This window comes from Mugil cephalus, chromosome 5, assembly GCF_022458985.1.
Source record: "Mugil cephalus isolate CIBA_MC_2020 chromosome 5, CIBA_Mcephalus_1.1, whole genome shotgun sequence".
Taxonomy (NCBI): domain Eukaryota; kingdom Metazoa; phylum Chordata; class Actinopteri; order Mugiliformes; family Mugilidae; genus Mugil; species Mugil cephalus.
Window position 1 is genome coordinate 2,533,503 of NC_061774.1, and position 26,333 is coordinate 2,559,835.

The 26,333-nt window shown below is 39.5% G+C and overlaps 3 protein-coding genes across 5 annotated transcripts; all 3 read right to left on the bottom strand.

Annotated features, from left to right (window-relative positions):
• Positions 1-644: 644 nt before the first annotated feature.
• LOC125008321 (probable E3 SUMO-protein ligase RNF212) lies at positions 645-7,081 on the bottom strand. Of its 3 annotated transcripts, none has more exons than XM_047585517.1 (13): positions 6,920-7,081; positions 6,464-6,580; positions 5,831-5,892; positions 5,628-5,702; positions 5,412-5,468; positions 5,086-5,144; positions 4,946-5,005; positions 3,489-3,553; positions 2,857-2,917; positions 1,973-2,012; positions 1,776-1,830; positions 1,190-1,259; positions 645-853 (listed from the first exon to the last, which is right to left on the bottom strand). In XM_047585517.1, the coding sequence occupies exons 2-13, from the start codon at positions 6,570-6,572 to the stop codon at positions 724-726; spliced, it is 843 nt and encodes a 280-aa protein (XP_047441473.1). In that variant the 5' UTR covers positions 6,573-6,580; positions 6,920-7,081; the 3' UTR covers positions 645-723. The 3 variants fall into 3 exon arrangements, with proteins under 3 accessions (XP_047441473.1, XP_047441472.1, XP_047441474.1); XM_047585516.1 differs by having other exon boundaries at positions 1,973-2,015; XM_047585518.1 differs by lacking the exon at positions 4,946-5,005 and having other exon boundaries at positions 1,973-2,015.
• Positions 7,082-7,498: 417 nt separating this feature from the next.
• On the bottom strand, positions 7,499-11,144 carry si:ch211-255i20.3 (transmembrane emp24 domain-containing protein 11). Its single transcript, XM_047585335.1, has 5 exons — positions 10,845-11,144; positions 9,026-9,117; positions 8,530-8,655; positions 8,236-8,382; positions 7,499-8,054 (listed from the first exon to the last, which is right to left on the bottom strand). Exons 1-5 carry the CDS (start codon positions 10,972-10,974, stop codon positions 7,905-7,907), a joined length of 645 nt encoding a protein of 214 aa, XP_047441291.1. The 5' UTR covers positions 10,975-11,144; the 3' UTR covers positions 7,499-7,904.
• A 1,110-nt stretch (positions 11,145-12,254) lies between these two features.
• On the bottom strand, positions 12,255-19,282 carry spon2b (spondin 2b, extracellular matrix protein). The gene is made up of 6 exons (XM_047584438.1): positions 19,128-19,282; positions 18,024-18,288; positions 17,519-17,742; positions 16,166-16,357; positions 15,694-15,880; positions 12,255-13,249 (listed from the first exon to the last, which is right to left on the bottom strand). Exons 2-6 carry the CDS (start codon positions 18,244-18,246, stop codon positions 13,071-13,073), a joined length of 1,005 nt encoding a protein of 334 aa, XP_047440394.1. The 5' UTR covers positions 18,247-18,288; positions 19,128-19,282; the 3' UTR covers positions 12,255-13,070.
• Between the last annotated feature and the right edge of the window lie 7,051 nt (positions 19,283-26,333).

The window sequence follows — 26,333 nt, forward strand, 5'->3', positions numbered from 1 at the left end:
GGGGACAATAGAGGAAAAAGCGCAGGCCTACAAAGAGGGAATGGACCTGTCTGAACACATCAGGCGTCCTCAACTCGCGCTTCACCACATGAGCCATGATGACTTCAAGTGATATCATGTTCCTATATGGATACACTTTGCTTTGCCTTCACTTGCAGCTGTTTTGTAACAGGTCGTGTTATTGAAGATGTATCCAGCAGCCCAGGACTGTAGAAACCTCTGTTAAGTGCAGCCAACTATACTGATGGAAAAGAATGTTCTTGATCAGCTCTTGCCTCGTAGAATCCAGCCGACTGTTTTCTTTCATGAACAACATAATCCCAGTTTATCTCTGTAAGTGGAACAGGTGCTGGTGCAGCCTCACGTCAGATTGTGCCTGTGGCTGAAAGCTTGTAGTGTTTTGTGGGTTGAAGTTTCTCTGTTGGATTACTGGAGGTAATTCTTATGACCTTTAAATACACAGCATCCGCCAAAACGGCGAGGTAGAACTGATCAGGATATCTGCAGTATGGTGGCAGGTGAACCTGAGCCTGCTGAACCATTTCAGGCCATAACAACTATGTTTCTAAACCGAAGTCATTTTTTTTTGTGTGTTACTGTATTCAAAACACAGACTTCAAGTCAAGCTAAAAGCGTTTATTGTACCCGTACATTCTGGGTGGTCAATCTAACAAACAAACCGACACACAAACATACTTGCGAAGCAGTTCATGTGTGTGTGCTTTAATGAGGAGAGCAAGCCAGGGAGGATGTGGGGTGTCTGAAGGAGGATGGAGGTTTGTACATGGGGGACTTCCATCCAGAAATATGGCCATACGATAAATCTGGGGTCAAAGGTGATGCTTGATAACGACTGAAAGACAGAGAGACGGGAGATGAAAACTATTACTCCTGATGCACTGCTGTCTAAGGGTTTCTCTTCAATGGACAAGTACAAACTGTAGAACAATGCACATTAAGTTTGACTAAATTAGGAGTACACAGTAAACTTTAGAGGACTAGTTTTAGCAGAGTGCATTTTCTTATTTTCATATGTTCATCTTTAGCAGATGTCTGCTTTAAATTACTCTGCACAAATCAAATTCAACTCACAGTCAAAGCACATGCTAATATTGTAAATGTGGAACAGGTGACAGCAAGGTATTAGGAGGTTACTAATTTCATGCGTATAACAAATGAAATGTGTCACCTGATTGTGGCTGAGCGTGCTGAGTGGTTGCCTGACAAACTCTGGTGGGACAACGTGCGGGGGATGATGCCTGAACAAAACACCAGATGAATCCATTTTTTAGTCCTTAACACAGGCCACACAGGTAAACAGAGATTACAGAAGTGCGCAAGATTTTTCAAGGTCATTATAGGCTTATGTGTCTCTTCTTCCACCGCATTAGCCCAATAAATAAGTTGGAATTTTCAAAAGTAGCAGCACACAAGTGCACACAGAGGTTGCTATGAAACCGGGCAAAACACCCACGGCATGTAACCTGTGCTGCAGTAAGCTCCACAACAAATGGTAAATGTCACTGCGGTTGGCAGTAACAGGGCTGTCACCTCATTTATTCCTCACGACCTTCGTCAAATCCCTTTAGAGAATGATTAGTGACAAAGACCCCTCATTTTGTTTTATCTCATTTGGTGCAATTTGCGTGATTTTCCAAAGAACTTCTCATGCGATATAAAGAAGCAGAAACCATGTCGTTTCCAGCAGACATAGTTGCCGTCAATATGTGACACAGAAAACACATCTTTTTGTTCATTTTTGGAACAGCACATACTTATTCGTCCGTCTTGTGAAGGACTGAAAGATGTCACTCTGGAGGCAGGGTTAGGCTGAAATCCAGAGATACACAGAGAAACGGCTCAAGCAATGACATTTCAGTTGCTTATTTTCTAGTAACTTTACTCAGGTTGCTGTATAATGTAGACAGAACACGCCCGAAGCAAAGACTGTGGGTAAAATGATGAAACTCACTTTTCTGAGCAGACTCCTTTCATCCACGCTCATGTTTTCACTGCTGCCAGACAGGAAAGCACACATCATTAGTTCTGTTGGATTCAGCTGGCTGAACACTGGAGTGGTTTCTGACTGTTTTTGTTTCTTTGACTTAACTCGTACTTTTATTTTATTTATCACTTCAAGGAAAGCAAAATTCTAATATGTCTGTGAAGACTGTCAGTTATCCAGGACATGATACGTCTAAACACGAAAGCACTTCATTTATTTTTTTCGAAGAATGTCTTATTTAGTTGCAAACGGATTTTAGATTTTATTCTGAAAGATTTGTGGGTGGAAACCACCTGAAAGTCATATGACTAAAGAAGACCCCTTCAGTCACGTTGACAGCAGCTTTGTGGGGCATTTATCACTGAATAAGCACCATTTCAACAATAATTAAATAAATAATTAATAATTAAAAAATGAACTGACCCCTGCCAAATTGGGTTAATATTTGCTGTCTATTCTATGTTCACAAACAAGACGAGTCTCCGTGGATAAAACAACATCTGAAGTACTAGATTCAGGCACCCAATCAATCCTGTTTCAGCGATGTTGAGGAATCCCAGGAGGGAATCCTGTGTAATGCCAAGCAAAGAGTGGCTTATTCAGGTGCGTGTGTGTGGACAGCCACAGGGCAGGGCAAATCTATACAGCAGCTAAAGCTAACATAAGACATTAGGGCTGAACCCAGGATATAACTTGTTTGCACTGCAAAATACCTCCTACCTCTGAGGTCTGAGGCACAGTGAGAGACAATAGGGAGCAAAGAAAAAAGAACATGGGCTGAGGGGGAAGTGAGTGCGAATCAAAGAGAACGGGGAATAATGACATGAAGAGAGAAAGTGAACAATACTCACATATTAGTGGCTGAGGAGTGTCTCGAGAGGAAAGCATGGGGGTTATATGGGATCTGTTGGACTTAAAAAGAACAAGAAACAGCAATTAAAATAGACAAAGAAGTATCAGAGGATATGTAGTCAGTACACACATGCTATGCAAAGACATAATTGGACCAGGTACACACGAGTCTCTGATCTTTCTAAAGGAAGTTGCTTGCTTTCCATTTTTTCTGCAAATAGCTTTGTTAAAGAGGAAATGATTATTCTTAATAGGTGGGCCTCAAAAAACTGGAACAATGCTTAATGTTAAACTTTGACACATAACATTTCGGGGATTCAGTCTTTTTGTGTTCAGAGCAGCAAAAAGTTTACTCTCTGTGTTATAACCATCTTTAAATTACTGATTTATAAAAACTGCAACATTACAGCACATTCACATGCATTGTCTGTCCCTCATCCATATGAATGCATGTTTTAGATATTATATGACACTTAGTATAAAACTTATAATACCAACGTCCATTAAGTGGTATCCAATAAAACATGTTGTCTAAAATGAATATTAATATTTATCATCTCTCAGAAGGGAGCACTGTACTGATGGCAGCAGTAAACAAACATAACTGTTTTGATTTTGTTTTGTTTCTTACCAGGTTTATGTCCATGTGTTGCATGGGAGCTGTGGCTGATATGGGACCCAGATGAAGGTTTGGCGCTGAGTGAAAAGAGTCAAAGATAAGATTAACCAACAAAACAAGACATATTTGTAGCATGAGGACATGACATGAGGGTGATCAAAAACCTTTCAATGTTTTTTTGCTAACAGTATATGTACTTCTTGTTTATTTAATTACCTATTTACTTACTTATATATTATTGTTGTCATGTTTATTTTATTTTGTATTTCACCTTCATTTTATTTCATTGTAAAGTCACCCTGAGGTTCCGAAAAAGCACTTATAAATAAAATGTATCATTATTATTATTATTATAATTATTATTATTATTATTAGTTCTTTACAGAGCCTTCAAAAATGATGTGTCTTCAGTTTTGATAAATGATAGTGGTAGATCTCCATGAATGTAAACTGATTTGTGAAGTGACTCAGATTGATCACTTTCATATACTACTTTCACCTGTGTAATTAAATGCACCAACCAGGCATAACATTATGACCACCTTCTTAATAGTGTGTAGGTCTCCCTTGTGCCTCCACAACAGTTGTGGCTTATCAGAGAATGGACATGGGTCTTCTGAGGGTGTCCTGTGGTGTCTGGTAACACAATGTTGTTAGTGGGGGCCTTTGGGTTCTGTGGCTTGAGTGGAGTGGAGGGGTCTCTGTGGATCATCTCACAGATATTTTATCAGTTTGGGATCTAGTAAATTTGGAGGTCAGGTCAACACGTTGTTCTGTTCCTCGTGTTTTTTGAGTTGTTCCTAAAGTGTTTTTGTGTGTCAGGCTTCATCCTGCTGGGGATGGCTGCTGCCATCAAGGAGTGTCATTGCTGTGAGGTGGGGGTGCTGCGTCTGGTCTAGCAGGGTGCTACATGTCAAAGTTACATCCACATGAATGAATGCCAGGTTCAGAAGTTTCCCAGCAGAACACTGTGTTGTCACGAGATGGTCAATGTTATTTACTTCCCCTGTCAGTGGTTTCAATGTTGTGGCTGATTGGTGTAGGTCATTGTTCTGGAATTTTAAGACCTGTCCCTTTACACTCATTCAGACCTGGTTATAACAGTCCAGGAGTGACACCTAGTGAGTAAAGACATCTAACAGCCCCTTGGTTGTAAGTACCTTTATATGATTCCTGGTGTCACCAAAAACAAAGATACTCGCATGTGTTTAACTTCCTCCATAGATCTTTAGTTATTAGGTCTTTTTCTTGAGTATAACGATAATTTAGAAAAACAACACACATTTTAAACTGTAATGTAAATAGAAAAGGCCAAATAACCTAAGAGAGGCAAATTAAAATAACACATTATATTTTTCAATAGTGTAAGTGTGTGGTGCAGCTTGTGAAAACACTATAAGTTCGTCTAATTACCAGCATAATGTTTGCTGAAGTAGCTAAACCTGACAGACGTGTATTCAGTTCAGTACCTCTGATGCTGAAGAGAGTTTTCCAGCTTAGTAATGTAGGCGCTCTGTTCATTCAGCTTTCTTTAATAAAAAAAAAAAAAACTTTTCACAACATTCCATTTTATAAATGTGTATGGTGATGTTTTATAAACGTATCTTACTTCATCATCTGCTGCATTTCTTGCCTCATCTTCACTAATATCTCCTCTTGCTTGTCATTCTGTAATTAAAAAAAAAATATACAGTGAACATTTACAGAATGTAAATAAATTATCAGCAGGACTTAGGTCTAGTCAGAAACAAATTAAATGACGCTTTAGGATCTTTCGTGGGGTAAAATTCATAGTCAGGCAAATTGTTTGTGTAGCAAAATATATTTACCAGTGCGAGTGAAACAAAAACAATGAAGTTCATTGCATGCGTGCAGGCATCGTAAGCAATGAAAACAAATACACTAAAAATAAGGGTTCTCATAATTGCATCTCACCCTTTGCTGGTAGTATGTCAGCAGCCTCTTTTGATGTCTTGTCTGGAAAGCTATAACCTGATGGCAGGGAGAAAATAGTGACTCGTACATGAAGCCTGAACCACTACTTACAGTACAAAAATAACAGACAGAGATAGCTTTAAACATATTTTATTTAAATTCACATAGCTTTTTTTAATACTTTTGTGAACATGTGAAGCAAGAAAATGACCAAACTTTGCTGAATTCTGTCAAGTATTTGCTTGCCACGAGGTTGATGTCAGAGAACATGTCCTTCACGTCAGAGCTGCTCTGAAACAGACATTAAGCATAATTATAGTCACAGTAGGGTTGAGCAAATGAAACCAGTATAATGTTATAATGTGCAAGGTTCCATCACTCAGAAAGCCATGAGGGAACATTATTTAATGAAAACTTACTTTGTCAGAGAGAGCCAACACTTGGCATTTGGCACTGCATATTAAACATTCACCCTGCTTGCCTGAAAGAAATATAGAACTAATAAAACAGAAAGCCTGACTTCATGCGAAACAGAAGATATGATGAGGCTGAATCCAGTGCATGAGCTGAAACTGCTTCTGCCTTGGAGAACAAAAAATGCATTAATTGTCTGGGTCTAACCCTGGGAGCAGGAGCAAATTAGAGAAAGTATGAGTGATTTTAGGCCCATTCAGATCCCACAAGTGGCTTGAAAGATAAATGGTCCCCAAAGTGGGTTCAGGGTACTGTTCAATGGTGTAATTTCACTATATTTCATTTGAATATGTGGCATAGCACCACTGGATTATGTCTGTCTTTTGAGAGACCTTGGGCAGGAGAAAGTTAAGATTAAATTTGCTGCCTGTATACCAGCTGTTTAACAGAACGATCAACTCTGCAATATCTTCTTAGGGCCAACAGATGTCTCTGTCTAATAACATTTTCACCTTGCTTTTGCAACAGACAGGCTGAACTTAAATAACCGGGTGCTTGAATCTATCCAAAGGTCCGTGCTAAGGTAAATGTTGTGATCGTTTTAGCCCCGTTGTGATGGTGTGGAAGGGCTCGTTTACCTTTCTGATAACAGAGACTACAGATGATATGGCCACAGCTTGTGACAGCCAGTTTGCGGTCAGCGCTTGGAGAAAGGAAGCAGGAGTTGCAGCAGACCCAGAAAGACATTTGTAGACCTGCAAAATGGGATTCATTTACGTTAGCTCGTTCCCTTACGGTTCCCTTCAGTTAGCGTTGGCAAATATGACAAAGCTATCCCAGACGTCGACTGAATATTTTCAATGTACAGTTTATCTTTACTTGATTTCGTATGAAATGGATACTAACTTATATGCCAGGTCACACTAAATAGGTGTAGCTACTACCTGTGGTCCTTGTCGGTGAAGATAATGTTAATTAACCTTAGCGGTAACGTTACGTTAAATAAATAACGGACCTAAACCAGCCGACTTCTAACCAGATTTATTAACAGGCTCTTAATTCATGTCAAAGTAGCCATTAAAACATAACATTACCTTTTTTGTCTTTGCTCGTGGACAGTTAATGGTGAAACGTGTTGCCAAAACGACCCGTGTAGGTAGGAGACATTTCAGATATCCGTTAAAAACGATAGTTTTTACCCCAGATGCTAACTACGGTGTATATATATCTATGACTACGGTATAACAAAGCTAGCTCATTTTAGCTACTTGTTAAAATGAGCTAGCTGTCTCTTAGGCAAGGCAGACCGTTTTCACATACAAACACCCCAACAAGATTAGTTATGCATAGTAAGTTACCATTTGAAATTATAAATAATAATAGTAATAAAAAACATTTTTAGCGTAAATTGTTGTGTTAACGTGTAACTAGCTTTAATCTAACCTACATTTGTCAAACAGACGACCTGCGGGCCAAAAACGGTCAGCATGAATTTGCGAAGTGCAAAGATTATATAGAAGACTGCAATTTTTCCAATGAAAATAACTACTATTCCTAATTTATAATCCACAGTTTTACACTAATCTTAGTGGGGTAAAGTATCAAACTGCTAGTCAACTTCTCTTTGCTTATTAAATCACCCACGGCACAAAACAATTTCATTTTTTAAGGAAGTTTATTCGATGTAAACATTCTCCTGGGGAAAAAATTGAGGAAAATTGGAGCTGTCCTTAGGTGTCCTGTAGGTTATTATTTGGCCCACTTGAGATAAAATTGTGCTGTATGTGGTCCCTGACCTGAAATTAGTTTTACATCCCTGTTCTAACCCCTTAAGTTGTGTGTAAAAACTATAATTATCATTGTATTTAAGACAAAATATACAGTAATATTAGCACATAAGCATTTGTCACATCTTTACACTTCCTTGATAATTTAACCATACATAGTGCGCATTATTTCCATCTCATCTTCCTTTAATTTGTCCGTATTTATAGGCCTGAACAGAAAATACAGAAGTACAAGTGAGGGTTGAACATGCAAACAGTGGATAGCTTCCACAGGTCGGGTTAGGGTTCATAATCAGACCAGTTTCTTGGCAACAAAGAAGTCTTTAAGTCGTTTTATCTGCCAGAAACCAACCGACAGCAGGATGGTGGTCTGCACCACAGCCCACCACAGCACTTTGCTGTTAGCGTCCTCGCTCATCTGACGGAACAACTCCTCTTTCTCCTGAATGACAGTAGCCGTGGAAATAAAAAGATAAAAGGCAGACATGAAATCATGCTTCAGAGATGTGCCATACTTCATGAGAGAAGAGACTTTCCTTGAACATTTATAGAGTTTTCTCTAATCCCACTTTTGTGTTTTCCACCATACATAATTGTATCCTGGCATTTCAGTTCTTATTTACCCTCTGGTACTCCTGCTGTCTGGTGATGTACATCATGTGGCTTATGAGTTGATACAGACTTTTCTCCAGAGCCTCCATGTTGTCTTTGGTCTTCTCAGCACTGTGGTCAATTGGGTGCTCTCCCATCTGAACATCCAAATGTAGCTTCTGCAGAACAAAATTGTGGATTTTATTTATTTTATTTTATTTTATTTGGCTAAAATTATCATGTCATGCTAAAATTATTCATGACTTTCACTATCAAATTGTTGTACTGTGCATTGTAAATTTTCTCTTTGTTTCCACAGCTCTTACCAGCTTTTCACCGGCAAAGACAGAAAACCTTGTGGAGTTTGTTTGGAAGCAAAGGTAGTGCTGACCAGAGGTATGAGCTGTGAAGGTAAATTTACCAAATTTTCCATAGCGTTTGGACATCACAACCTAAAGAGCAGGAAAGACAATGTTAGGCTTTTGGTTGTTTTGTTGTGATCAAACATGAGTGCTTTAAGAAGATGAGTCAAGCATAGCTGGTGAATTTTCCCATTGAAATTTATTCAGTTTTAACCTTTTAAAATGTTTCAGAAATAACATCTGAAAACATATTTCAATGCTGCAACCAATCAGTGGGCAAAATGATAAATGGCACTCTATAATCTGTACAACTCTACAATAGAAATTGAAAACCAAATACAGCTTTGTCCCGAACTCAGGTTCTCAGTGATTGATTTGGATGCATAAATCAGCCAAGTTTTATTTTAACATTAACATTTTCTTGACACTTTTTTGGTGATAAACCCCCTTTTTTCAGTACCTCATAGCTTAGATCCCTGACAGTCACAGTGACTCCAAAGTGAGGACTGTGGCTAAATGACTTCGGATCCCAAGGCTCCAGCAAAAAATAACCTGAAGGCATAAAAAAACACTCACACATGAGTACAGACTTATACACACAAAGACACACACAGTAGTTGTCAAGGCCAAAAGTCACAAAATATTTGGCGTGACAATATTTCAACATGATACCCTAAGCCCATAAGATATCAAATTATTGATGTTGATAATGTTAATGTAAAGAGAAATCTGTTTCTCTTTTACATTGTCAAGAAGTCTCTACTGCCTCTACTGTGGGAGTAATGGAAAGTGTGAAAGTGTGTTTAAAGTCATAACAGGATTTTACAGGTTTTGCTTTGTTGAACTCAGTACATACTATCATGAAACTGCATGGATTTTATATTTCAGATGGTGACATACACTACTAGTCAAATGTTTTACAACAGTCCAATATTTATTTTTTTTTATTGAAATTTATGCAGTTTAATGTCTCATTTTACTCTGAAATGAAGTCATAGAGTGAATACAGTTGAAGTTAAAAATGCAACCACATGTAAACCACAACATAATTAAAGTATCATTTATTTATTTATTTTTCAAAATAACTTCTCTTCTGTTGCAGAATTTCTCATAAATGTGTGCCACTTGTAGGCTGCTTTGCCATCACACTTCTGTCCAGTATATCTCAAACCAGGTCAATGGGGTTTTATTCTGGAGACTGGGCTGGCCACTCCATATTCTCAGACTTGCCATCTTTTTTCTTATTTCCAAAGATAGCTCTGGTATAGCTTGGACTTAAGTTTAGGGTAATTATCTTGCTGGAGGATGAAGTCCTGACCAACTAGATGCATACCAGAGGGTACTGTACGGCACTGCAGAATGCTGTGATAGCTGTTTTAGTTCAGTGTAGCTACCACTGTGTATAAGTCACTGACCCTGGATCCAGCAGGAAAGCCCCAGACCATCAGACTTCTTCCTCCATGTTTGACAGCTGATTTCACCCACTGAGGAACCATCCTGTCACCTACTTGACGCCATTCAAAAGTCCTGTTTGGTTTATCAATCCATAACACCTTCATGTCTCCAGTAGTCAATTTGCAGAGTTTCTTTTGCAGTGCCTCTTTTTCTTATTCTAACGTCTTAGCAACAGCTTTCTAGCTGCAACTTGACCTGCCAAACCTGCCTCTTGAAGTCTTCTCTTCACAGCTGAAACTCAGACTTGATTACTACAACCACTATTGAGCTGGGCCTGAAGTTGTCCAATTAAACTTCCTCTGATTTGAATCCTCTGATTTTGTTGTGGCTTCGGGTCTACCACACTTCGTCCTGTCAGTTTCCATTGTTAACAGCCTTTTTCTTGACATTTTTAAAGCAACATACTACTTTGTAAAGTATAATACTGCACAAACACTGCTCATATATGATATACTACCTCAGCGTGTTCTAACACTACTTTTTTTGCTGAGACAGCAACAGAAGCATTCAAGAAAAGTTGGGACACATGTAGTAACTGGTAGTACCAACTTTTAAGATTTTTCAACTGCAAAACAGCTTTTAGTTGTTAATGTATTTCCTGTTCCCTGAAAAAGGCGCTTTTTATCATTCTGAAATGTACATCACATTTCAGTTTTGAGAATGGACCTGCTTGAGATTCAGTGTCAGTTGTAAAACTTTTGACCGGTAGTGTAATTGAATAATAATATTTAAATACACTCTCTAAGGCTAATTACACATTTACTATTGCAGTTGAGAACAACATGAAGGACACTAGTGAGTACTGGACCTTCTTCCCGACTCACCAGTCACCAATGTGTCTTCAGGAACCTCCTCAATGATGCATTTTTCCTCCAGTTCTCCAAGATCAAAATACATGGCCGCTGCCAACATCAGGTAACACTGAAGGAGAAAGCCAGTCCCTCGTAAACCCATATTAAAGTAAACAGTGAGCAATTATATTAGAATATAGTTGGTGGTGACCAAATGTATATCCTGTAGTCCCTGTAGACCTTTCTGCAAAGTAGCAAGCCTTTGATTGACTAACACCTAGGTCTCATGGTATAAATTTGGAGTCAAAGGCTAAAAGTGAGAGACCGTTTGAGTGTGAGAAAGTCCCAGGTGCTACTTTGTGTGACAAGACATTGTGGCTGTTTGTAACTGGTTAACTTGGGAGCCAATAGCAAAGCTGCTAAGGTAAGTGTGTACTACAGCAGCTTCTCCTTGTTAGAACACATTATATCAAAATTGAACATGGAAGTGATAGGCACCGTGTGCTTTGGAACTCATTGTTGACATGTCAGGAAGAATTGCTTGAAATTGTTGAGGGTGTGCAGTTGGGTCATGGTATTAAATATGTTATCACTGCAGTAGATTTGTTCCACCAAGTACCTGCTCTGCATTCGTTAAATCAAAAGTGACAGATATTAAACTCATCTCCAAGAGCAAGTCACAAATCAAAGAAGGTGTTTATTGGCTTGGATTATCCTTTAGGGTATCATAGGATGGTAATATACATGAGCACACTGTACTATGACATATTGATTGATGCTTAATAGCCTCTGCACTGCAGTGTAATTGAGTGGGAAATGTAATTCAAACCATCACATATGATAGTTGCCATATGTTCACCTCAGATGAGGTCACTTACAAAGTAAACTCCCACACACAGCTTAAGCACTCCTCGTGTTTAGCATCTGCAAAAGCTGTCGTCCCTGTAAGTAAGTAGAGAATCAGATTCCCTTCTCCTCCTACACTGCAGTATTTCTACAGAGCGGTATGAGTCCTAAATCAATGTTTTTATTATAACTTTCATTCAAATGGTAACTTGAGCTTTAAAGGACATAAATATAGTTTCTGTAAAATGTTGTCGAATTTTGTTCTTATTTCTTTGAGATAATGCATGTGTGTCCATTATAGTTGTTATTGTTTTTTGTTTTGTTTTTTTCCTTGGAAATTCCCTGAAATATAGGGACATGTGTAAGAATAATCACATACTGAGTAAAATCTAAATATATTCTTCAATAAGTAGTTCCTTATTCTGGACTCTCTGCTTACCTTTCATACATATTTAATGAAAATACCATTAAGAAAATTCAGAATCTGCCCCTGTACCACCTGTATCCTCTACCTTGTTATTTAGAATGGAAAGACGCCCCTCACGTACCACATGTTAAGTTCTTCTTCATCTTTTGTCAAACAATGAGGTCACACCATTTTAAGAAATATTTACATTTTATTGACTCTTGCACCAAACATACATACATTTTTTACATATTAAGTTTTATTTATACAAACAAAAGGAAGCATATTTTTGTCTTGAACTAATACCTCAATTGCATAAAGGAATACAAATCATACTCTCAGGTTTCATATACTGTACACTACAGGTTAAAATCCTGTCAATAAATATATTCTTCAATATCCGTAGTGTGTCTGTAAACACTGGCTATTTAATATTTTTTTTATGTCAGCTTATTTGGACTTTCTACTATATTTCTTAGATATGGTCATTTTAGATCTAAGTCTCGTTTATATAACTTTCACAAATTTCCAAATCTCCTAGATGAAAGCTACTGGGAGTTATAATCCATTGTGGGCAAACACATGTCTGTGATCTTCAGAAATGTCAAACCAAACCCAATTACACGGTGAACATGTGCTGTCACATGGCTATGTTCAAAACACCACTGCTCTTCACAATTTTGATAATCTGCCAAAACTGAGTTGGTGTCTAATAGCAATTCTGCCAAACTACACCTCTTCAGAGCTGTAACATCTATCAGTATAATGTGAAGACGAGGTTTATTTTGCGGTTTGACTCAATTCAATAGTCAGTATATTGCCACAGAAAGTGGGTATGGCCAGGGACAAATTGTGAGTCCAATTCATCATAGTTGGGACTCATGTGAATATATCGCAGACTTCTTACTGTTGTTTCTCCGTCTTCGGCCCTTCCTCCCTTTTCTGGCTTTCCCCTCTTTCTTGTCTCTCCTCTCCTTTTCTTTCGTATCCCTCCTGTCTTGGCTTAGTCATAAACAGTTATCTGGAAAGCACTTCCTCTCTTCTTCCAGCAGGGGGCAGACTACTCCACTGTTGGCTGGGTGCATTATGATGTACCTTGTGCGGTGCTGCATACCTGAATCTCCACACTTCCCTTTGCACAAGCCCCAGGGAGACCATACTGACACCTCACAGTCCAGGGGTGTATCTGCACAGAAACAGGGGGCATAAACTTTCAATTATCATTCTGCCGCACTCTCTTTGCCTTTCCTCCTTTTTCAGAGTACGGCTATATTGCATTGAAAAACAAGGCATTTCTTGGAAGTTCCTTTTATTGGTTTAGAAATATAAAAAAAAGTGAATGTATCCTAATAGGGAAAATACTGTGCTACAACCGCGACTTGTCTTTTAAAAGCCAATAAAATAATAAATGCTACAGTTACAGTAAATGGCAAATGGTAATTGGCATGCTCCGGGTGCAGCTGCTAGACAGTAAACAGTGTTATGAATTTTGCACTTTGCTATCTTTAGATTCATTTCTATCAGTTAAATTAATGAATAATGTAATAATTTAAGTCTTATGTTACATCATGTCTCTCTTGCTTTCACTTGACCTGTCTCCCATATTGTGAACTTGTCCAACTGCCTCAGCCAACCTCACTGTGAGCTTGCGTACAGCTGATTTGTATCACAGTTGTCATTTAAAGAGTGGAAAAGCAGAAGGATGGGAGACGATACGGAAGCCACACCGACGCCTGGTCGGATGGAGGGACTGAATGTTCCTGTCAACTCAAGGCTGATTTTGACATCTTCTTTTATCATGTTTGTTGGATGGAAAATGCGATGACATGCTGTCAGAAGCACAGGTAATTTTTCAGCATTAGATTTCAAGGATAAAATCTGGAACAGAATCATTAAGGAAAGCTTTCCTTCCAGGTCTGGGTGGAGAGCACAAACTAGATAGAGGTATTAATGGATAGGGGAAGGACAGACAGATGGACATAGGATGGTGGACTGCGAGCAGGGCAGGAAACCCCAACAGATTCTTGGCCACTGTCTCTTGTTTGTTTGGTGGGTAGTCAGGGCAACAGGCTTGTAGTCTTGTAGTCTGTGATACAGACTCAAACCATTACAGTCACCCTGAGCGCTGAATCTGATTACTGCACTGTCAGCTCTTTTGCCAGGTTGACACGTTCTCTGTTCCTTTTTCCTAAATCCGTGACTTTTCATGGTCATGTCATCTATTTGCACTGTTTGTGGAGTTCTGTTTTTTATATATATATATATATATATATATATATATATATATATATATATATATATATATATATATATATATATATATAAAATGTATGTCCCTGGCATCAAGGAGAACATCAATCATACAGACAGGTTATTTGACTACTGCATTGTTGGCTTGACTTGCTTGAGTTTAATGCGTTCTTCATGTTTATTTTTTCAGAGATGTCTTCCTTTTATTCCATGCTGTTCAGATTTTTCATTATTACCAATAATCTGTACAACAAGGAGTCTTAAATAGTTTGGGGCATTAAGGAAATCCAGCTTACCTTTATAGATTTAAGTCTGATTAAAACGTTTGCATGTGTGTCCCATTTGGTGTCATGATCTCAACGCTGCTGTGCATAATTTCTACGAAGTTGTCTTTAAGTGCTCTTTGACTTTCTCCATCTGTCCCACTTGGAAAGTTACACTGGATGCCAGATGTGCCCCTGGCATTTTCTGATGCCCTACACTCAGTTGGCTTCTCTGGTTCCTGACTGGTAGAAATTGAGTTTGTGTGTGGCCTCTAATGTCTCCCAAATGCTTTTGTATGAGTCAGTAAAACAAGATCCTTGCCACGTTTTAAACCCTTACATCTGAGTTTGACAAAAGAAGGAGCATACTGTTTAGTTACAATTTGTAAAGTAATTTCATCAGTGCTGTTTTGATGGGTAAAAGGCTGTTTATGATCTGAATATGTCATTATTTGAAGTATATATGGCAGATACAGGAAATCAGGATTTCAAGATTAGACTTTGATTTCCCATAACGGCCAGTAAGTATGGTTTTGTTTCTTTAAAGTTATCTTTTAATGCTGGTAGTTATTGCATATTGTAGCCTGATCCATGGTTGTTTTTCATAGAATTTACCCTTTCAAGTACACCTTATGAACCCTCTGCATATTAATATTTAGTCATATTCATACATTTCATTCATATTTTTGCAGTTAAACATTGTGGCCTGTTTATGTTACTCAGTGTATTTAGTATATTCAGAGAAAATATGTATCTGTATCCGTTGTCTTTCTGTTGGGTCCCAGTAAACATGACCAGGATATAATATTCACTCCACATCACCTATTGATTTTGTGAATGCTATTGGTTTGAATGGATGATGACCACAGCCATAGTCCTGGTGCAACACTTTGTAACAAGAACATCGTATTCTACTGTTTACTTTGCAACTGTCATATAATAAATGATGTAGGGGTCACTTAAGAAAATCATGAAAGCCATACATCTGCTTAAAGCAGTATACTCAGAACAAAGGACACACAAAGATCCTGTTTGAAAGCATGACTGATTTACATTAGCTCATGCAATCAATCATACGAGGGCAGTGATTCTGATTAGTTCTGAATGTCACACTTACTTATGAGCTTGTCTTCAATCTCATTTCCTGTTGGTAGTTGGTTGGACTGGGTGGGCTCCACTGGCATGCTAAGGATCTGATTGCTCTTCTTTACTTTTGTTATTGTAACCTTGGCAATTGGTGGTAGGTGTTTCAGACGGGGGTAGAAGAAGGAGTTGGCTGGGTGGCTTGGGTAAGATGAGGTTATCTATAGAGTCGAACATGAACAAAGCATAACACTTGAGAAATGAAAATAGTAGAGATGTTCTCAGGGTTATCACCATTTGTAGTATACCCACAACCCACAATCTTCTGGTATTCACATTTCTGTCATGTTGTGAGAGTGACCTTAAGTAACTGGCAGAAGGTGTTGGAACAATGTGCTCCTTTCCTGCCTACACCAGATGTAGCTGGTACGTATTTCTGTGCTCACATGTTTTGTGATTTTTACTTGGGATGTATGTAGTGTTGCTCTTGGCTCGGGCTGACCTACCTGTGTGATTTTGTCCTGTGGGATGGTCTCAAAGTTGGGAGAAGAGAAGGTGAACCCGCTGTCAGTTCCTGCATCATATGGGAACAGCTCCAGTGACACACTTTCTTTCCAGTGGTCGCCATCACACAGGTCAATGCCATCCATGCCCACAAACCAGTCTGGGCTTGGAATTATACGCACGATAAACGACAGCTGCAGATGGAGGCGTTAAACCCAAGTGTGAAGGGGGAGAAAAAAAGGAGTGCGGGTTAAAGCCAAATAGTTTGTTTATACAGATCTGTAATTTAATTAGCTTTACAATAATTAGAATATGTACCTTTTGAAATAATTGGATTTTCTTGGAAGTTAAAGTAGAATTAACATCACAAATTTGACTTTAGAGCAAACTCTGAATCAATGCATAGCATTGTTCCCTGTTACAGCTTTTCTGTACTTCAGTGCTGCTTGTTTTTTGTTGGTGAACATCTGTCTACAACAGACTTTTTCCCCAGGCTTTGTCTTGTCTCTTGTTCAAGCCTAACATATTTTAGCTTAGATGTGTCCCTAATTTTATGACCTACCCAGAGACTTGTTAGGAGAAGTTTAACTGCCAACTTCTGCATAGTTTTGCATAATGTGAAGAGACGTAAATTAGGCTTACTACATTTCAGGTGTTTTCCTTAGGGTGTAGCATGTGGAAAAAGCAGCCAGGAGTTGGTTTTATAAGAGCATTAACAGTTGTGCTTCATTGGCCTCTTTTTCACAGTATAACTTTTTGTATCATCAACGAATTGGAGTGGTAGGAGACTTTGCTTATTTTAAAATGTTGGTCATTTTAAAGTTTTTACAATCCTGGTCTTTTTTTTATAGCTTCGCCTGACGGTTAATATAACACTTTACTTACAGTTGCATTTCTGAGGCATAGCAAAAAAAACCCCAAAAAAACAGACTCAATGGAAAATGGGCTAACCACACCCTGGGCCTAGTCTAAACCATGTGTCTGAAACACTAAAGGTCACACCTAGTTGAAAAGAAATTATCCAAAATGTCCACTGTAATTGTACCTGTACACCTCTGCAAGGTACATTGGGTGTCATCATTTGGTGGAGTGATAAAGTTAAAATCATTGGTTTTTAATGTGGTCAAATTGGAAACCTGTATGATTCATGTACTGGACAGTTTTTATAGGCAAAACAAATTATAGCTTAAACTATGAGCAAAGATATAATTAAAACATTGTGGTTTTCACCAGAGAAGTCTTTTAGGCCTCTCATCCAGGCTAAAGAAGGCATCATATCATCTCTCAGTAAAAGGCCTCGTGTGTACTTAATGCCCTGACCCAGACTGTAAGAAACTAGTTGTTGAGAGACTTACGTAGGAGTGTCTGGCGAAAACCTCAAACTGAGTGTTCATCTGGCCCGTGCCTCCCACAACAGCAGGAGCAGAGAGGATCCCATAAACGCTCTGGATTCGTTCGCCGGCCGTCTCAACTTCTTTCATGAGCGTCCAGGCCTCGCCTTTCTCTGTAAACTCCCTCACTCCATTGCTGGCAAACTCATTACGTTGCCACATGTGGTAGTCAGAGCTGTGGGTCACCCCTTAAAGCAAAGAGAGTGCAAGGAGATCATGTAGTAGTCAGTTAATATATGTCTTCACAAAAGGATTTTAATGGAGTTTTTAGACTTTATGAGACTGCATCTAGACACAAAGCCAACAAAGCCATCTTTAGTATTCTTACCCAGAAAGTTGATCGTGTCTTCTCTACTTTTAGACTTTGATGACTAAATAAAAAACTAGATACTGACCAGCTGGCATGCTCTCAAAGACCTAGCCATGAGGCAGTGACAAATAAGAAAATCCTAAGTCACACTGCACTTACCAATAAGGTTTGACCACTGTGCAGGGGGACGATAGACTGGATACTGCTTAGGGAACGCTGCCTGGCTCCATTTGCCAGTAAACGTTAGGCTGTACTGGGCAGTTTCTGAGGCCGTGCACATGGGGATGTCAGTAGGAACAGGCAATAAATGAATGCCTTGACCCAGTGTCAGCATCATGACAAAGAGGCGACAGAGGGAAAGAACATACTTTGTTGTGTTCATGATAGCAGCAGGTGGGTGGAGGATGAAGGACCTGAAATAAACCTATGAAAAGTAAGGACAAAAGTCAGGTTAATGTTTTTATCAAACTGAACCATCATATGTCAGTGTACACATTTAAACACGCTACATGCTCTTGCATGGTCTCTTTTCTGCTCAGTTGGTCTTTCTGTTCTGGCCTTAATATGTATAATATGTTAACATGGACATCTTCATCCTAAGAATTCAAATAGTTTTATTTTCCCAATATGGATTTCTCTATTTGTTTTGTGCACATTTACAGCCTCTGTCACTGTGCTTTTAAAAGGGTTCAGGGCCAGATACGCATATAATTATTGTTTTTGTTTTCTATTTGTAACCTTTAACCATAAACTTTGCCACTGTGACTTATGAAGGTAGTAATTAAGATGCAGCTAGCAAGAGTTTGATCTTTGTTATTGTGGTTGCAACCTGGAGTGTAGTTGTAATCTCTGCATTTCTGCTTTGAAGTCATTTGATAGAATGGACACATACCAGCTAACACTGCTAACCTCCTCATATCTTCCTCCAGTGTTGCAACAGCATCTTGTTTTCATCCTGCAATGCCCCTGAAGTCTGACTATAATATTTCAGCGCTGTAAAATCCCTCTCTGAAAATAAATGTTTCCATCTACACAGATTATCATAATTGCTTGCTCTATATCTTCTGGCTTGACTAATTTATGAGGACACAGAGTTCTACAGTGTCTAAAAAATGTTAGTAGTTTTGCATGCAAGCTAAGTTCAATATGTTTCAAATATCACTTTCATCAATTTGTGCAGATCAGTGTATTTAGTCTTACAACTTTAAGGCTCAGTATGCTCATGTAAAAACAGGTTGAGTGTGTGGTGTAGAGACTACTCACTGGTTTTGGTCAGGGTTCCAGATGGATGAAAGTTTGCTGCAGATGGGTGGAGAGGAGGGCTGGACGTGAGGAAAAGGGGAGAGGAGGACTGTGGCTGTCGGGACGAGTGACTGCAAAGCTCCACATCTTGTTTCTCCTATTTATGTGTTTTAGGAGGTTCACCCTTCACTTTCCTCCCCTTCTTTCCCTCCTCCTTTCCTCTTGTGCTCCACTCCCCTCTTTAGCTAAACTCTTTCTCTTAGCCACCCTATCTCCTTGCCAATGACTTCCCTGCCCCTTTCATGCCCTTTGGCTTTGGCTCTTCCTCCTGCAGTCTCGTCCTCTGCTCTCTCCTACTCATTTTAAGTAGCCCATTAAATTCCTAATGTGTTCAGCAGTTCTGGTTTCAAATGGAGGGGTCTGGTGCAGCTCCATGGGTAGAGTGCCGTTTCACAGTGTGATACTGAAAGTGTCTATACCTGCACATATGTCCAATGTATGGCTGACATGTGTTTCCAAAAGGTGTGTCCTCTCAAAGGTTTGTCTTCTCAGATTTTATTGAACAAAAGCACAAAAGAGTATATATATTTACATAAAAGAATCCACTGTTTTTTGTCCAAAACGATCTGAACATGGTCAGAAAAAACGGGCATCCCATCCACTTTCCTGCCCCTCCACCATCCATCCCTCGTCCACCACATCTTCACACCTTCTTAAAGCTACAAACTCTTATTTTTTAATTCTTAGCATTTAAACAAATACTATTACCATGTAAATAATACTACAAACATAAATTAAACTATAACCATGTAAGATGTTAATATTTTTAAATGCCATTACATTACGAAATTACTTATCACTAATTAATAACTGAACTGAAATTGCCATCAATTACACAACTTACCCATTTGGCACCTGTACAGACAAAATAGAAGTCATTGTATTTAGCCCTAAACATGTCAGACATTCATTATCCAATCATCTGGTTTCGTTACCTTGGCCTCCAGTACTACTGTGATAAACTTTGGTGTTATATTTGACCAGGATATGTCCTTTAATTCTCACATAAAGCAGGTGACCAGGACTGCTTTCTTTCACCTTCGTAATATCATCAAAATTATGAACATCCTTTCACAGAGTGATGAGGAAAAACTAGTTCATGCATTTGTGTCTTCCAGGCTGGATTATTGTAACTCGTTACTGTCTGGCTGTCCAAGTAGCTCTTTAAAAAGCCTCCAATTGATTCAAAACGCTGCAGCAAGAGCACTGACAGGAATTAGCAAGAGAGATCATGTTACTCCAGTATTAGCTTCTCTTCATTGGCTCCCTTTAAAATCTAGAATTGAATTTAAAATCCTCCTCCTTACATACAAGGGCCTGAAAGGCCTAGCTCCATCATATATGAATTGTCCCAACAGATCTTATAGAGACATTTGTATGACTCATGTTCAGCTAAATTTTGGCGAAAGTTTCAGTTGCCATTGTTGAAAGCGAAGGCACACAAGTATAAATGTCTCACACCAGCATAGGCTAAATGTGTCAGGTCTTTGCGTGGGCCTGCGCAGAAGCATATTTGCTGCTTTACATTTCTGGGGAGATGCACGCCAGCGACACCAGTTGGCGACAGTGTAAGAGTCTCTGCAACACTTTATTTTTTTATTATTATTGTTTTTTGTCTGCATTTGTCTACATAGTTAAACACCACAGGGTGTCGACATTATATGAGATTGGGGTAAGGGTGTCCCAGTGGGGGAGAGAAGTCTGCGATGGGGCAAATAGTGATAGAGTGAAAGAGTAGTCTAGTCCTCAATAGACGGGTCTTATCAGTTCTTTTTGATGTGATCCAGCACGGGCTGGCAGGTGACAACACACATGCATGTGGGCATTCCCTAAATATGAGTGAGACCATTGATAGTGCCCAGAGTCATGTCAGGAGCCCCCGCCCCCGAGAACCACCACCCCTGTATGGGTGTGGGGGGACCAAGGCTAGAGAACCACCGTACTCATGACCAAGCGAGCACAAGCAGAGTGCAAGCCAAAGCAGCCCCCACACTTTGCAAAACTTTAACGCAGAAGACTAAATTATGCTTAAGTCAATTTACAGGGGGTAGTATTAGGAATGGGCATGGTGTCTACCTCTCTGTTCTGTTTTTTTTTCTATAAACCATAGTTGGAAGGAAATCTCTGCATTTGAATTTGTGTGTCTGACTACATGGGTGGAGTTTGTGGTCCTTGACTTCGTGGAACCGGGCGGTGACAGAACCACACACTCACGTGCAAACACACCTTAACACCAGCAGGCTGAATCAGCCTACAGCTAATGATTTCCATGTGGTTATGGTTTCTTTCTAAAAAACTGAAACGCCTACAAACACAAATGCACACAGACACGCAGATGAGTTCCTCTTGCTCAACCACTCTCAATTTCCGCTACTTATTGTTTGGACTGCAGAGTCCAGTCTGTTTTCAGTCAGTGACATTTGAAAAAGGAAAGTTAACTCATCACCACCCTCATAACCCATATACTGTGAACAGTGGTGCTCTCTGTTCAGTTTCATTGACAGTAGTATATTTGTGCGGCTGAAATGGTTTTCACTCCTCGCCCGTGGCACGCACACCACTGCTGGCTTGATTCATGAAGTGGATTCACAGATACTGCCTGAACTTGGTTCACACTTCTACACATCATGTCATCACTTCATACCAATATGACCTCACCTTTGCCAGGCTTACTAGATTGACCTTTTAATTCCTGTGTCAGCAAACATCCACACTGCTGTACTGTTTTTGAACAAGAGGCTGAAGTCGGGCCAACCCCTGGTCTGTTGCTGCTGTGAAAACCCCTGACCCGTCACTTCCCCCAGAAAGCTTATTTACCATACAGGGATCAATAAAAGGTCAAATTGTTGAGCATAACAGAGTCTTACATAGATACATTTCCCATGGTTCATGAAGTTATATACAGTGGTGTGAAAAAGTGTTTAAAATATATGTAAAATAATATATGTGAAATATACGACAAAGATAACACAAGCTTAAAAACACAAAATGCAAGTTTTAAATAAGGATTTTATTGTTAAGGGGAACAAATCCAAACCCACATGGGTTTGAATGGGCTGTGTGAAAAGGTCTTTGAACAAAAACTAAATTAGACACAAATGCTTGTTTTTGAATGAGAGCCTGTTGTAAACACTGGCCATGGCTCCAGCTAATGTTACCACACTGTTGACTTTCCTGTTGCTGTCGTGCACATTGGCCTAGTTTTTTTAATGTTTGCAGCATACGAGCATAGCCTTGATGTAAGAACACACTGGACCTGGTCTGAGTAGCGAATCAAGGAGCATGACGAGTGCTGTTTTGTTTGAAAGGAAACTTTAAAATACCTAGAGATAGGAAAGTCAGCGAGAATTTAGGTCAGAAAACACCACAAGGACCTGCTGCCAGGGAGGCGAGTCTGTCGTGTGTCTGCTGCAATCGTGGTGGGAGTTGAGGATGTGGGTAAATGCTGTGGTAGGGAGGTGGGAGTGTAGTTGGCATGTTAGACATATCTAGAACTTACATATTTCGGCAACTGTCAAAAAATCTCCCCAGTGTGGAGTCATCACATTGTGGAAATCTGAAGGTTCGAGTATAATATGAACTGATGCTTGCGTCTATGATTTTGGAAGAATGAAATAACGTATTGGTTGCGCCAGAGAGAACAAAAACAAACTGAATATGAATTGGTTCTTGGGAGTTTCTATCTGAAAACGAGATAAATTGATGATTTTTTGATGAAGAGTTTGTGCAAAAGTTTAAGGGTTAGTACGGCACTTATACCTGGCTGCACTCATATCTTCTCCACTGCCTCCTATCACTGAACGTTGTATAACACCTTTTTATGAGACAGAAACTTCCATTGCTAAGAAATATTATCCAAAGCTGGTTTATAAGCTGGAATTGGCTTTGCTGCCAAGTAATAGGATTGAACTTTCTAACAGAGGGTAGGAAGCAGGTCTGGACACATCAATTCCAGAGACTAGGTGAATGTGAAGATGCTAAAGGGCTGCCAAGGGGCCACCATATGTCAACTCAATGGACCGGACAGCCTGTACACAAAATAACAGGGCATGTTGTTGTTAGGTTAATAGCCTGTGTTGCTATGGTGACAGGATGTGATGTCATTGTTTTGACTCTCTGGCCTCATTTCAGTGAGGTTGAAGGCTGACCACGGTGAATTCGGAAATACTGATAAACAGACGCGCTCACATGGAAGCAAACACATGCAGGGTCATGCGTCTAGAGACAAACACACACACACACCCACACACACAAACGCACACACAAGCACACACACACAGCACATTAAACTTAATACATATTTATTAAAACAAATGACACTCAAATTAATAATTCATTAAGAATACTGTCCCTTCTACTTTCTCACTTACACACACACACACGTTGTTTTGCTTAAAAGCCACACCTGGTCTCACCATCCAACCTTTTTCACACTGTTCTCTTTATTAGCCTCCACACAGCATATCCCCAGGGCCTTGTTACAGCAATAATCACCCCTGATTTCCAGAATAATTTCCTCCACTGTGTGGGAGCAATCGCTGTGCATGTGCATTCATTTGCACATTTCTGGATAAATTGTATGCGTGTACACATGTGTGTATGTGTGTGTGTATCCCTTCTAATGGATGCTGCAGGTCAGAGCAGAAACAAGAGACAGTAAGTCTGTGGTGATATTATATATCAGTGCAGCACATGACTCACTGTGGTTTGGCTGCAGGTTTAGTTGTGTTTATGCTAGTATGGTGTTTCTGTGGTTGTTTCTGTGCTGTGTTCATTGTTAAATGAGTGTTTTGTATTTGTGATGAAGATTCTATCCAGCGATCTCTATGAAACGACTCCTGGTTTGACCTTAATGTTGCCTTAACGCTTGCAAAAATAGTTTAATCACACAGCCCATCTCACCTGCCTAAACACAATGTGTGTGATTCCCCACAAACAGACTGTCTGTGTTGCAACTGACGTCGTTGAATTTTTGTGCCATCAATCATAGAAAACCGCCACAGTCAGACAAGCCAATATTAGATGTCGAGACCGAACCGATTTATATCTGAGAATTATGGATGAACAGCTCTGTTCCAGGGTATTATGTGACTGCAGAGTATTAAAACACAACGCATATAAATTCAGCATTAGGAAAACACAGCTGCTGAGTCTGCTGTTCTTGCTCTCTCTTACCAGTTCTTGTGTGCTTCATGGCAAATTGCTGAGCAGTTGGCACCTGCATTGTTTAGGTTTAGCAGAAAGTCTTTTAAAAGCTCCACATAGGTCACTATGAATGGTAGCGATGGGTCAAGAAGAGGAGAAAGGCTTGGTTTTAATGGCCATAACGTTTGCCAGATTTCACTGGGATACTGGAACGGATACGCCATTAGTTTGCCCATTTTTACTTTGTTCAGCCTTTTGGTGTGGGCTTGTTGTTTTTAAATTTGGGTTTTGAACTGTTACTAATGTGGGCCTGTAAAGCCTATTTAGCCATTATATGCAGTTATGTGCCATACAAATAAATTCTTGATTGACACCAGGAGTTCTCAGTTTCTGACCTTGTGGGGGCACCTCTAAGATAAAATCCAGACGACTCCTCCAACCCACGCCCGTTCACTTAATGTATTATTTTACTCTCACAAAAGTCTTGAAATAAAAAAAGATGTACTGACAAAGAAGGTCTAAAAATCAATTTTGAGTGTTTAACATGAGTGATTTTAAAGTAGAAGTATTTAGTTTTTTCTATATGGCTGCACCATGTTCTTGCCACCAATGCTGCAGTATGCTGCTATTGCAATGACACTTCAGGTTCACTCTTTTGCCCAAGGACCCTGACCCAGCCTTCACAACCTGTTGAAGTTTATTAGTACAGTTAAATTTGCTCAAAGCAATATTAGCACGGTGTTTATTGTCACTTATAAAGAAAGTGGAAGCGGAGATTGGAATTTCTTCAACCGCTCAATGAAATATGTGCAACTTCTTCCCTTTTCTCCGTTCTGCTGTGAAGCCATGACCACTCTATTTATGTCATGTTATTTATTAGTTTTGCCCTTTCTGCCGTATGGAGTTACCTTGTGTGTGTTTTGAAATACAAAGTCTATTTTTATTGCTTCTACTTCAGTTTTATGTCTTCATATTGCACCATGTTTATACTCTTTCTCCGTCTGACTATATTTCAATATTCTACCTTCTACTTTGTCTCGGTGTCTCTCTTTCATTCATCCAGTTTATATATCTCCTCTTACCTCTTTTGCAGCCCATGACTCTCTTCCCTCTTCTTCTTCTTCGTTGTCTCTCTCTAATCCACTAAAGTAAGATCCCATCATGTTTTTCCCATCATGCTCTCCTCCCACCCTGTGGTGCGGCAGTGAACCCCCGGCCGGAGGTATAAAGGACATGATTTACAGGGCCCCTTTCCGAAAAAAAAGAAAGAAAGAGAGAAAAAGCATTAAATGATAGTCCGTTTTCCAACACAGTAGCCCGGTGCTTCACGGCAGGTTTCAAAGTTTCCTCTTGAAATACGGTGCTCTTGCTCTAACACGGTGTGGTCCAATTTTGACAGGTTGCAAAAGTGCCAAAATGGATTTCCACTGGAGAAGAAAACAGTGATAAAGTTGGTTTTGGTTTTCCCCATATGTGTTCTGTTGACATGTCTGGATGGAGCGACAGGGTGATCCAAATGAGAGAGGAAGTGGGAGCAACACTTAGGCCATAAGGCCTAAGGCTGCGGTATTGACACATTGTAATGCTCTGCTTTAAAAGAAACCATGGGACGTATAGAGTCCCAGTTAAATGAAGTCTGGCTTTTTCATCTTTTTAGCCAGGTTGTTCATACAGTTTGAAGCTGAAACGTGCAACCCTCTGCACGTTGCTACTGTGAGGTAAATTGCATAATTTATGCACCACAGAAACAGGGTGGAGTTGTTCTGTAAAGCTGTCTGCAAGCTTGATGTTGATTTGAATGTGCTAATTCTGACATTAACATAAAATAAAATAAGGTTCGGTCTTTTGCCCAAGTACCCTGACCCATCCCATCGCAACATATTCTACCTGTTGAAGTGTATTAGTACAGCTACATTTGCTCACAACAATATTAGCATAAGTAGGATCTTTTTGAGAGCAATTCCAGTGTGTGGTATATACACTATCTTGATCAGTAATATCTGCATTTCTGATTGGGTTAAC

Coding starts and splice junctions, on each gene's coding strand:
- LOC125008321 (XM_047585516.1), bottom strand. CDS start 6,572: ATGTCTTTCTGGGTCTGCTGCAACTCCTGCTTCCTTTCTCCAAGCGCT. Junction 5,145..5,411: donor TGACATACTACCAGCAAAGG/GTGAGATGCAAT, acceptor TTTTAATTACAG/AATGACAAGCAAGAGGAGAT. Junction 1,260..1,775: donor TTCACAAGACGGACGAATAA/GTATGTGCTGTT, acceptor TGTTTTGTTCAG/GCATCATCCCCCGCACGTTG.
- si:ch211-255i20.3 (XM_047585335.1), bottom strand. CDS start 10,974: ATGGGTTTACGAGGGACTGGCTTTCTCCTTCAGTGTTACCTGATGTTG. Junction 8,656..9,025: donor TCAGGGATCTAAGCTATGAG/GTACTGAAAAAA, acceptor CCTGCTCTTTAG/GTTGTGATGTCCAAACGCTA. Junction 8,055..8,235: donor GACAGCAGGAGTACCAGAGG/GTAAATAAGAAC, acceptor ACTGTCATTCAG/GAGAAAGAGGAGTTGTTCCG.
- spon2b (XM_047584438.1), bottom strand. CDS start 18,246: ATGAACACAACAAAGTATGTTCTTTCCCTCTGTCGCCTCTTTGTCATG. Junction 15,881..16,165: donor CACAGGACAAAATCACACAG/GTAGGTCAGCCC, acceptor TCGACTCTATAG/ATAACCTCATCTTACCCAAG. Junction 13,250..15,693: donor GATTGAAGACAAGCTCATAA/GTAAGTGTGACA, acceptor GTTTCTGTGCAG/ATACACCCCTGGACTGTGAG.